The sequence below is a fragment of the Muntiacus reevesi genome, chromosome 2, assembly GCF_963930625.1.
Source record: "Muntiacus reevesi chromosome 2, mMunRee1.1, whole genome shotgun sequence".
NCBI classification, from domain to species: domain Eukaryota; kingdom Metazoa; phylum Chordata; class Mammalia; order Artiodactyla; family Cervidae; genus Muntiacus; species Muntiacus reevesi.
The window spans coordinates 102,976,642-102,989,017 of record NC_089250.1 but is presented as its reverse complement, the minus strand read 5'-3'; the positions used below and the strand labels follow the sequence as shown (position 1 = coordinate 102,989,017).

At 34.8% G+C, this 12,376-nt stretch overlaps 1 protein-coding gene across 1 annotated transcript in view; it reads left to right on the top strand.

Moving 5' to 3' along the window:
• CTNNA3 (catenin alpha 3) overlaps positions 1-12,376 on the top strand; it is a 1,724,101-nt gene that overhangs the window by 409,955 nt on the left and 1,301,770 nt on the right. Inside the window, exon 6 of the mRNA XM_065919867.1 lies at positions 2,234-2,437. Within this exon, the coding sequence (XP_065775939.1) occupies positions 2,234-2,437 (204 nt within the window). The remainder of the gene's footprint in view (positions 1-2,233; positions 2,438-12,376) is intronic.

The window sequence follows — 12,376 nt, the reverse complement described above, 5'->3', positions numbered from 1 at the left end:
TTTTCAGGTTTCAGAGTGTTATGCTTCTTGCTTTAAGTTTCACAAAATTATAACCCAGATACCTGTTTAAGTTGATCTGATAAAATAAGATCTGTATAAGATTTCCTCAAAATTTTCAATTCCATTGTTCTGTCAAAATCCAAAACCCTCCCTTAGAATCCAGTGAGTTCTCTGGAACTCATATCTGTTTTGCCTTTAATCATCTTGATTACACACCAAATTGTCCAGAGGTATGCCTGGTCAATTAATTCTTAACTTTCAATTCTTTCATTTCAAATTGGATATGATTTGGTGACTGAATAACAACAACACATCACATTGTAATTCTATGTTTGTGTGATTATTTGATTAATATTTGTCAGTACCTCTAGACCTGGGTTCAATCCCTGGGTCAGGAAGATCCCCTGGAGAAGGAAATGGCAATCCACTCCATTACTCTTGCCTGGAAAATCCCATGGATGGAGGAGCCTGGTAGGCTACAGTCCATGGGGTCGCAAAGAGCTGGACACGACTGAGCGACTTCACTGGCTGGCTAGGCTGTGAGCCCTGTGAAGAGGGCAGGGATGTTCTCCATTTTGTTACCAATTCCTACTATCTGGTACATACTAGGCTCTTCAGATGAACTCAAAACATAAGAAAGGAACAACTGAAGAGGGCTTGAGATCAGAGCACAGACAGAGAAGTTAGCCTTGAAAATAGTATATGTGCTGCCGAAGCGAGCACTAGCCTTGAAAATAAATGGTGGTTGGGGAAGAAAGCAAGAGAGGGACAGAGAGAGGGAGAAGTAGAAATTTTCCTTGAAGACAGAGGAGATAAATTTAAGATATTTAACCAATTTTATATAAGATCTTTTTCTAGTTTATATTTTAAATTGTATCATATAATATATGAACATTACACAGCACTATTTTTTTCTTTTTGTGTAATTATTTCAAAATTATATTTTCTCTCCATAATGATTTTCTCTTCCTATCTTGGTCTGGAGCTGTAGCTTTTAAAATTTTATCCTGGATATTTTGATCTCCAGATTATTTATCATAATATGATATAGTGCAATCATTGATGTGAGATTATACCTATACATAATATACACACAAAATACCTCTCTCTATATATATACATGTAAATATATATATATATATATGACTGCATACTCTGAAGATCAATGATTTTTAGTGTGTTTTTGTGTGTAAAGACTCACACGTACACACACATTTTGAAGATCACTATATGATCTCATTTTATGTTAAAGCATCTACAGAGAGCATTTATTTGATACTCCTTCTCTAATTATCACATTATGCCCAAACCTTGAAAGTTTCCTCTCTTGATGTATTTTAATAAAGGACCCTTAGAGCCTCATATTTTTTACCCTTTCTTCAAAGTCTGTAGATTATCTTGACTTCTATTTCCTGAAGACATATCTAATGGAAACCTTAAAAAATACCATGTCAGTTTCCAGTGGTGGGAAATGGCTGGAAGTTGTAATCAACAGGAAGATGAAATTTTATTTTCAAAATGAATAATTAAAATTCAGAATTCTCTTTGATATATTTGTGTTAAGGTTAATTAGAGTTTTGATTTATAGTGAGGCGTAACGAAAACATTATTGAATTAGATATTATAAGACCTGAATATTTGCTTGAACTTCACCATTTATTAGCTTAATGACCTTGGGTAAGACAGTCTCAGCCTCTTTCAGCATTGATTGAAATGCTTGGTTAACAATATCTTTGCTGCCTACCTCTTTATAGTGTTGTCAAGATGAGATAATATAGGTGAAAACATTTTGTAAACAAAGAAGTGCTATATGAAAATGACTATTGTAAAGAACAATTAATATGTGCCAGACACTATATTAAGCATTGATATCATTCTTACAGCAGTTTTATGAGATAAACAATGTTAGTATTCCAGTTTTACAGATCAGGAAGGTGAGGCTTACAGTACATAAGACACCCGAGTGGACTCGCACCATTGATGAGTGGAAAGGACAAGATTTGAATACAGATTTGACTGACACTAGAACCAATGCTCATAATTTCACGATTTTTGTTACTCAGGTGAATAATAATTGCTCTATAGAATGATGCGTGAACTGGGTGAGGCAGTAAAAACACAATTCTCTTTCTCATCAGGTATGCATTCTAAATGTGAAAACAAGATAATAATAATAAAAAAATAGAATAGAATATCATGGAGTTCTAACCATCGAAATATGTTTTTCCTTTAGAGTTTAATTGTCTTGGATCCACTCACAGTGACTGAGGAGGAAATAAGACCGTCCCTAGAGAAACGCCTTGAAGCCATTATCAGTGGGGCTGCTCTGTTGGCCGACTCTTCCTGCACAAGAGATTTCCATCGGGAGCGGATCATTGCGGAGTGCAACGCCATTCGCCAGGCTCTCCAGGACCTGCTTTCAGAGTGCATGAGCAATGTAGGTGACTGGTTTTTCCTGACCCCATACACTGGGAATGTGCCGAGGCTCTTAGTGTGTACAAAACGTGATAAATTATGAATGAGTACATGATACTACATGGATTGAGCTTTTGGGTTGGCTTCTGCATGAACTGCTCCCAGAGTATAGCAAGGAGATAGGAGCTTTTAGGGATGGAATTCAACCAGAATAATGATTAATTCCAATTATTTACACTTGATTGTTTTGCTTGATACAGTATCTAAATTCTAGTTGGAGAAGGGAGTCAGGACTGGAGTTGCACATCAATTTAAAGGATGAAAAGAAGACAAAGAAAAGGGCAGGTTTCTCAGAATTACATTGAATAAGAGTTAAAATTCAGATGGTATTGGGTAAAGTCAATGCTATAGGGATCAAGGGACATTTAAAAAATTTTTTATTTATTTTTGGCTGCTCTGGATCTTTCTTGCTGTGCACCTTTTTCAAATATGATATAATGTCATAGATTTCTTGCAATTTTAGCTCTCAGGAATATTAGAAATGATATCTGAATTTAGACAAATGCAAAAATATTTGTTTCAAGGTTCTTTTGGTATCATTTATGATGTAGTCTTTATATATCTATATATCTATATCTTATATATATATATATATACATCCACCTAAGGAGTATCTATGACTACTTAGTTTCATTTTTAAAATAAGAAAGTCTTAAGGTCATCATCAGCTATATATTCAGTATCATGGGTATTACTCCTTAAATAATAAAGGTAAAGAAAAGAAAAAATGTGTAATAAAAATATTTTGTTCATCTGCTTTAAGTGGAATAATTCGAGTTATGAAGGTATATTTTGAAAATGATGTGTTACAAAGCATACCATTTTTTACATTTGAGGTTGAAGATTTAGGATTGTTCAGTATAAGTAATTTATGTGTGTAACTGAAATGTGCTAAAATTAGTTAGTGAGTTTTAAGGATACTTCAACACATTTGATGTATCTCCATACTCTTAATATTTGATGACTTTGGCTCCTGACCAAAAATCTCTAGCCCGTCAAGAAATCAAAGTTGCAAAGCAGATTTTGTTAATAAGAACATTTTAGTAATGTCATGTGCTGTTTCTGAAATTGGAATATCACCATTTTTAGCATATAATATATTTTTAGTGAAAGATTTTAAAAGGAATTCACCAATTCTAAGAAACTCAGAAGATAATATTGTGTTGAAATTCATTCTCCCTTGAAGTATAAACAATTAAAATTATCTTCATTTTGTAGATAAAATATGGTAAACTTACATATATATAAGCTTATCTATGAATTATAAAATTATAGGTAAAATAATTTTATTAAATATAGATAAAGTTATTCTTTCAAATACAAACATAGCATGCACATTCACATACTCACCTGCATGCATAGGCAGGGATGGCTACACAATTGTGGAGCCCAGTGCAAAGTGAAAATGTAATGCCTGTTCAAAAGCAGGGGAAAAAATGAAATCTTTTACCTTTTTTAACAGTCTTGATTGACCCAAGAGAGGTTATTTTTATTTGCTATTTAATGTTTGGCTCTCTAGGGCATAGGGATACTTGCAGGAGCATATAGACACTCTCACATACTTTTGTAGCCCTACCCATGACTCCCACCCTTCTTGCTTTGCACTCCTGGCCCCCACCAGGAGTGGAGGGTGGTAGCAATTGCTGGGTTGGGGAACAGTTGGCTGAGGATCTGTTCTTTGAAGCACTGGAAGTCAGGACTGCTTGTGAGTCCAGGACATATGCTTTATTGCCCCATTAGACTTCACTTCAATACACAAATTCAAAGATTATTAAGAATTTCAAAACTAAAATCCAAGCATGGGGCTCTATTCTGAACATGGTGACCTTTGCCCAGTTACAGGCCACTGAAGCTGTTCCTGTATATAATAAACATGGATCACTTAAAAATAGTGTTGATTTTGTAGCTTTCTTCAACTTTGGGTTAAAAACTTTTCATACAGAGAGTGAAGTTACGGGAGCATTCTGCCTTGGGTGCAATCATTGAGAAGGTGCATCACCTCTAGAAATTTATAAAATTACTAAAACCAATTAAAAGTTGCTCTGCACCAACAATTCTCAAAGTCTGTGATAATGTTTTTCACAAAAAATTTCACAAATTTTCACAAATTCTCTAAATTCTAAATAATTGCAGTGGTTATTGTTGAGTTTTAATAATATATATGTATGTATAATTCAAATTAGCACATTTTTATAATTAGCCTTTAATAAACATTAGATTCTTTATAGATTTAAACAGCAGATTCAGTATGGACAAGGATGACACAGTGATTGTAAAGACAAAGAGCTAGAAATAGAATTACTTTAATTCTGTTACTTCATGTGATCACTTGGAATTTTTATTTTAATTTTAAAATTCTAACAATGAAATAGCATAAATTGCAGGAGGTAATGATTTTCTAGGTAAGTGAAAATTTCATACATGAAATATTTTATTCAATTTGAATAATAACTTTGAAATCTGTTTCTCTTCTGAAATTGTCAATTGCTTTAAAGTTAAGGAGCCAATCAGGAAAATAATGATTATCACTGAAAAGTAATTTGTCATATAGAGGAGGGGGTCTTTTAAAAAGTATCTATTCTAGGTATCAAATATGCTAAGCAAGGTGCAAAAATATGAAAATTTTTGTCTTCTGCTTTTTTTTAAAATGAGGTTTTAATCTCATGTTCAGTTTCAAGGCCCATTTGTCAAATATACAAAACTTATTTATGTTACTAATATCTTTCTGTTAGATATTTTGGTTTAAGAAAGGTAAGTTCTCTATTATGAGTGAAGTGGAAAGACTTTTCCATCTATAGCATCCAAATAATTGAGATCAAAGGTAAGTAGCTTTTTTTTTTAACTTGTCCAGATATTATTTTCATTTTCATTTTTTAAAGGTAGACTTAATTGTAAGAATTCAAATATTTCCATTATTTAATTGATTAGATTGCATTACTCTTCATGATTGATGGACACTTTTCTTCTTCCTTCTTCTCTTTCCCATGTTTCCTTTTCTCTCCTTTGGGTAAATGAGTGCAAACATCCTACTTAATAGCTCTCCTTCATGGCACTATCCCCTTTATAGCTCTCATTCTTGTTGGAATTCCTGTGTTTACCTATTTGTCTTCTCCACTGGTCAGAAGCTATAGGAGAGCAAGGGCTGTATCTCTGGCCCTACCACTGTGCCTTTCAGGTAGCAGGCGTTCAGTAATTACTATTTGGAGACAGGTAAATTGAATTAGTGCTTGCTTCATCTCAGCTTTTACAATTAAATTGACAATGTGCCCGAAGCATTTAATTTGTATTTATTTATTATATTTACATGAAAACTTTGGAGAAAATGTAGGGAGGTTTAATGGTGAGAATAAGAGAACAGGAAAGGAAGTATGCAGAGGTGAGAAAGCTTGTTCTTTGGGTGATCTAAGAATATTTATATATTCATTTTTCCTAGGGCATAAGGTCAAATATTTGTTGAGAAAGGCACTTTTTTTCTCAGGGAATGAAAGACTTAGTGTGTGTATGTGGATAGTGTCTGGTATGAGCTGTCCTCATGTTGGTATAGAGATGAGAGCATGAGAAGCTAAAGTGCAGTGGTGGTCTACAGGATCAGAAACCTACTTATATGCATGATATATTAATATTTTATTGATAAATACAACCTATAAATAAGCAAATCTGTGCTTATAACATTATGAAAAAGCATCCAAAATCAGTATAATAGTTCCTTTTTATATACAGGTGCAGAATTTTGGGCCTAATATGAGTACTTGAGCAAGCCAATGAATATTGGAATTAAACAGCAGGAACCACTGTGGAGTATATTATCAGAACAAATTTCCACGTTTACTTTTACTCTAGATTTCTATCACAAAGAATGCTTCTCTATAACTGTTTCAGTAGCTGTAATGAAAGGGAATGTACTTTCCTGAAACTAGCTGAACTCAAACCTTTCTTAGAGTTTGCTCAAATATTTTAGGACAACTCTCATACTAAAGTCTTCAACTTATTAGTTTAAGGAATGTTGTGTTTCATTTAGTGGGTCTGACTTGCTTTTCAGATTAGTTTGGAGCTTTTGTTATTGAGCTATGTTGATAGGGTAAATGCTTAATAATAATTCAGATACAATGAAAATAACCAGGAAAAAAAGCAAAGTTAACTTTCATCATGATCTGTGGATCTTTTATGTGAATGTGACTTCAGGGCTTCAAATTTTGCAAGTTTATTGAGTCCAGAACATATCAACGGTGTGAAATAAATATAGTTTATGTTTTTCTCAAGCTCAATTCATGGGACCAGTTTGAATCTAAATAACTTTTTACTTCTTTAAACAAATCAGCAAGTCTCAGTCAGTTTTGACTGAAGCTGTATGTTCAATAAGTTGGATGGCATCACTAACTCGATGGGCATGAGTTTGAATATACTCTGGAAGTTGGTGATGGACAGGGAAGCCTGGCATGGTGCAGTCCGTGGAGTCACAAAGATTTGGACACAAATGAGTGACTGGACTGAACTAAGTAATAAATTAGTAATATGTGAGTCCGGATGGGTCTATAACAAATAAAATAGACAACCTAAACATATGATAATATATGTTTGCTCTAATATTTTCATTTTAAACATACATATATATTCTTCTCTGGAGACCGTCGGGAATAACCCATTTCTTTGCCTTTTCTAGCTTCTGGAGATCACCCACATTCCTTTGCTCAATGCCATCTTCCTCTGTCTTCAAAGACAGCAGTGTCACATCTCTCTAACCTTGCTTCTGCCCTCACATCTCTTTCTCTGACTATAGCCAGGAAAGGTTTTCCACTTTTTTAGGACTCATGTGATTAGATACAGCCCACTGGTATTATTCAAGATAATCATCCCATCTTATGACCCTTGACCTTAATTCTTTTGCAAAGTTCCCTTTGCCATGTAAACATAACAGTCACGGGTTCTAGGAATGTGGCTATAGATGTCTTCGGGTGGCTCATGGCCATATATCTAGTGCTAGTCTTTCCTAGTCTCTTCTGTAGAATCATTCTCAATCCTTATGTTTCAAATCCATTGTAGTTTGTATCCCATGCTCATTTTGACTGTGCTATCTGCAGGCAGATCACATGTCTGTTTTATTTACTATTCTATCTGAAGTCCCAGGCACAATGCTTGGCATTTTTATTTTACAAAATACAAAAAAATTATTATATTTTTTAATGAAAGAATGAATAAAATTATTACATATTATATATGCCATGTAATAAATGGAATGACTTTCAAACATGTACTAAATTTATATAGAGACTTCCTGTTATAAAAGTTCTTATTTTGCAAAGTATAGGTCTCTTCTAAAAATCAATGTGAATATTCAGCAATAAATTTTCTCAACACAGTCCCTACATTTGGATCCACCTCTTATTATATTACAAAACAGGATTTTTATTCATTAAAAAATGTACTCCAGAGAACATTCAGTATCGGAGAAAGTTTAGCTTTTGTCTTTTAAAACATAGAAGTTTATTTTTCTTAGATATTTCTGCCGATTTTGTTATGCCTCCAGGGTTGGTTAGGTCTAGTCCATCTTCTCTGATATATAATATAATTACAGAATTTGTCACCTAGGTGGGGTGGAACAAGGAGGCTCTCTAAAGAAGGAAGAATTTTAGCAGGAGATCAGTCACTTTTAAATGGTGATTTCTCTATAGCAGGTTAAAATAGAGTTGGAGATGGGTGGTCATCATGCTTTAGCACTAAGAATTAGCAGACATGAATATTTTTCTGGTGGTGGATTGAAATCCTGTTGATGTTAACTTTGTATGTGTTGTTGAAGAGAAGATCATCAGGTGATGTAGAATTATTATTGAAGTTAACAGATTGGTACTTTACTACAGAAGAATGTTAGTTGAATGAGAGATGGCACCACTAGTGTACATGAATACTCTTGGGCTACATAAAGGGCCCAATTTGTATTTGCAGACCTCACTAGCCTGATGTTTTCTTTTTGGTGTTTTATGTGAAAGCATATTGTATTGTTGATTCTCATTACATATTTGTTAAATGAGTAAAGAAGCAAATGAATTGCTTTTGTTATTTAGAGACCAATTTCATTTGTTTATCTTGGGTTTAATTCATTCCCAATCTTGGGGAATTATACAGATTCAGTGAAGACACCAAAGATTTGATGTCTCTGAATCAGAGATTATGGGGATTTTTTACCTCTCCCTTGAAAAACCGTTTTGAAAGTAACTTCAGCCTTATTGCTCAAGTTAAACGGGTAAAGCACTTAGGATGATCTGTATGCAATGACTATTCAAATACTAGAGACAAATTAGAATTAAAATTCTAAAAATGTATAGGCAGCTTCCAAGTCTATTTCCTTTTCTTTCCTTCCTCCCTCCTTCCTGCCCTCACTCCCTCCCTTTCTTCCCTTCCTTCCTTCCTTTCTCTTTTCTTCCCTTCTTCCTTCCTTCCTTTCTTCATGGACTGCATATTAGAGCTGATCATTATTGGATCAGTTCACTGTTTTAGAAGCTTCATGTTTTTTATCCTTAAGTTTGTCAATTATGCCATCATAGTGACTAGCTTTTGAGTATGTTGAAAACCATGTGTTTTAGTTTATAGATCTGAATTTTACAACCTCAGCTAATGAAGAAGTAAGAGGAGGAAGACAAGCAAATAGTTTCCTTACAGGTTTGTACAAAAGATATTCTAAAATCAGAGAGATGAACCAAACTCAGATTATAACATGAAATCAAAATTCAAGAACATAGAAAGGAATTGTCAAAATCAAGGAGACTGGAGACAGATTTTGAAGTTGTGATGTAGAAGACAAAAATTCAACAATTAGGGAGTTGAGAGAAATAATAAATGGTGGAGTTCTGATTAAATGGCTAAATTTGATTTTGTATTCCTTGCTTTCTTTTCTGTGCCTTTTTTAAGGACGAGGAAGTGGGAGGTATCTAGTCTATGAATTGTTTTACAAATAAGGTGGTATTGTTGCTTCAACTGCTTTGGGATTTAGTTTTACTCTTCCCAAAGTTTCCTGAGTTACTGGAGGAGTGATTTTTAAATAATTACTCAATCTTTCTTAACAAGCTAATTTTGGAATTATCCAAATCTGACTAATAAAGATCATTCTGATATTTAAGAGGAATTTATGCAGTGCTCACTGGGGAAAAGCAGGCTTCTAGATTCTTCTTTTGAGGGAATGAACTCTTCCCATGGGTCTTTTATTTGTGATCTAATGTTTTAGTCTTTCTTAAAAATTAATAGAGAGAGCCCTGCAGAGATGTAGGCTACATGATTATTAAATTAATAAGAAAAGCTAAAATAACAAAGGTAGGCAGCTATAATTATTTTTAAAAAGGGGAAGAGCTCTATCTACCTGGATAGAGCCAGAGCACAGGAAGAGAAAGAGGTTATTTGCATAAAATAAAAATAACTAGAAAGTAATAGAGGATATCATAAAGTGGCAAGACAGTTTCTGTGCAAAGAAAAATACACAGATGGATGTCCCTGAAGATTATTTGCCCTAGACCAGAAAGCCTGAAGGGTGAGAATCTTTTGTTTCCATCTTCTGCCTTCTAGCAGAGACAGTCATGGTTTCTAATATTTGTGGAGCAGGTTAATCTTTCACCTTGTGGATTGTTTCAAATGTCCCTTTCTCAAGAAATGGATTCCTTTACTGGCCAATGTTCAGGCACTGCTCATATAGTTCTCAAAAGTGTTTGCTATGTGTTTTTTTTAAACCCTGGGCTTTATTTAGATTTCTTTGTTACATAAAAAGAAAAATGGGTTAAATGATAGAAAAGAAAGGAATACATAGGAAGCAAGAGTCCTGGCATGCAGTGTCAGTTCAAACTTGGACAAAAAATAAGGGTCCTGGGCCTAGCATGCTTCATAGCCAGGAGATGATACTACAAGAAGAGAAAGAGTGCTATCTTAGGTCAGGTAACCTGGAGATGAAGGGTAGCATGAAGGTTTAATTGAAGTACTCTCTTGGGAGTTATACATGGAAGGCAGTGAAGAAGGCAGGATTGGGCAGAGGGAGAAGGTGACTTGCAACAGAAATCTCAGCCATTCTATGGAAAGACCTGGAGATAGGCTGGCCCCTCACAGCTGTCCCAAACTGAGGAGAGAATCTTTTTGTCCTTACAGCTGTTGTTCATTACCTGTGGGCCAACCTTGGAAACAGTGTAATTGTACCGGGCAGTTCCCTGTAGCTGAGACTCAGATCCTGGACAGGAACAAAGCTACAAGCCATCAGAAGCTGATATTCCTAATTGAAAAGGGGATCTGAGTGAAGCGCCATAGAATCCAGTGTAACAGTTAATTGCAAAAATAAAAAGTTTTTCTTTTGTAGGCTTTGAAATGTTTGATCTTCTGTAGTATTTAATTTGCCATTGATAATGTTCAGGAAATTTAAGGTAATCATATAATTTGTCATTCAAATCAAGATACTTTTGAGAAACAGAGGTGAGACGATTAACAGGCCTTAACAGATATATAAAAGGCATAAGTCAGGACTGTTCCAAGCAGACTATTATATGACTGTGTATTATAGGTAGGATAATACTTATGAAGGAATTTAAGAGGAATTTAACATATTTTATTGATAGATTTTTATATTAAGCATTAAATATAGCTAAAATACAAAGTTTGAGTTAAATTTTGTTAGTATTATTGCAATTTCTAGTCACATAGTTCTAGAGACACTGTGCTTACAACTGGTGATTTCAGAGTTTGAGCAATCTCAGTCTTAGTTGTCAAGGGAAATCAGACATATAAGCCAGTAAGTAAAATAGAGCACAATATGAGCTGAAATGCTGGTCAGAGCCAAGTCCAGTAATAGCAGCAACTAGGAAGTGGCTCAACTTAGGACTGAACAGGGAAGGCATCACAGAGGAGAAAGTTCTTATCAAGTGAAGGTAGGAATTCAAGAGTGGGGGTAACAGCCTGTGCAAAGACACAGAAGCAGGAATCAGCATAGTGCATTCGGTATGGGGAATAGAAACAGTTCCATTTGGTTGAAATGAAGGGGAAAGAAGGAAAGGGGATATGAGACTAATTACTGACCATTAGTTTACAAATAGGCTGCTTGCAAATATTTGATTTTTCTTTGCTTTCAAAACAGGCTGTATTTCAATTTAAACCTATCTTTCTTTAATGCTAATGAATTATGTGTCTCTGATAATATCATCTTAGTAGGTTTTTCTTTATAGATCAATTTCCATTTGTAAAATTGTGATTTATAATAAGGAATATTTATTTGCTCTTTGTCCCACTTCTGGCACAGAGCTTCTAAAACCCTTGAAATTTTCTAAGTGATGAGAGATGTCTACTGTTATGTTAATGAGGTAACTTTTGGACCTAGGAATGGAGGCTAGTTGCCAGGAGAATCAACCATGTAATTAGAAGATTGGAACTTTCTGTCCTATGCTCCTGAATCCCAGCAAAGGGAGAGGCACTGAAGGTTGAGTTCAATCACCAATGGCCAATGATTTATGCAGTGATGTAATGAAGCCTCCATAAAAACCCAAAAAGGACAGGGTTCAGAGAGTTTCTGGACTGATGAGGACGTGGAGGGTCAGGAATAGTGGTGCATCTGGAGAGGCATGGAAGCTCTGCACCCCTTTCTACATGCCTTGTCCTAGGCATCTCTTCCATCTAGCTGTTCTTGAGTTACAGTCTTATATGATAATCTATTAATACTAAGTAAAATGTCTCTCTGAGTTCTGAGTTGCTCCAGTAAATTAAATGAAACTGAAGAACGGTTAGTGGGAACTAACCGTTTATAGCCAGATGGTCAGATGCATAGGTAGCATACTGAACTTATTGTTGGCATTTGATGTGGGGTGGGGTAGGGAGGCTGTTTTGCAGAACTGAAGCCTTACCTGTGGAATCTGATGCTATCTAAAGGTAGGTAGTGTCAGAATTG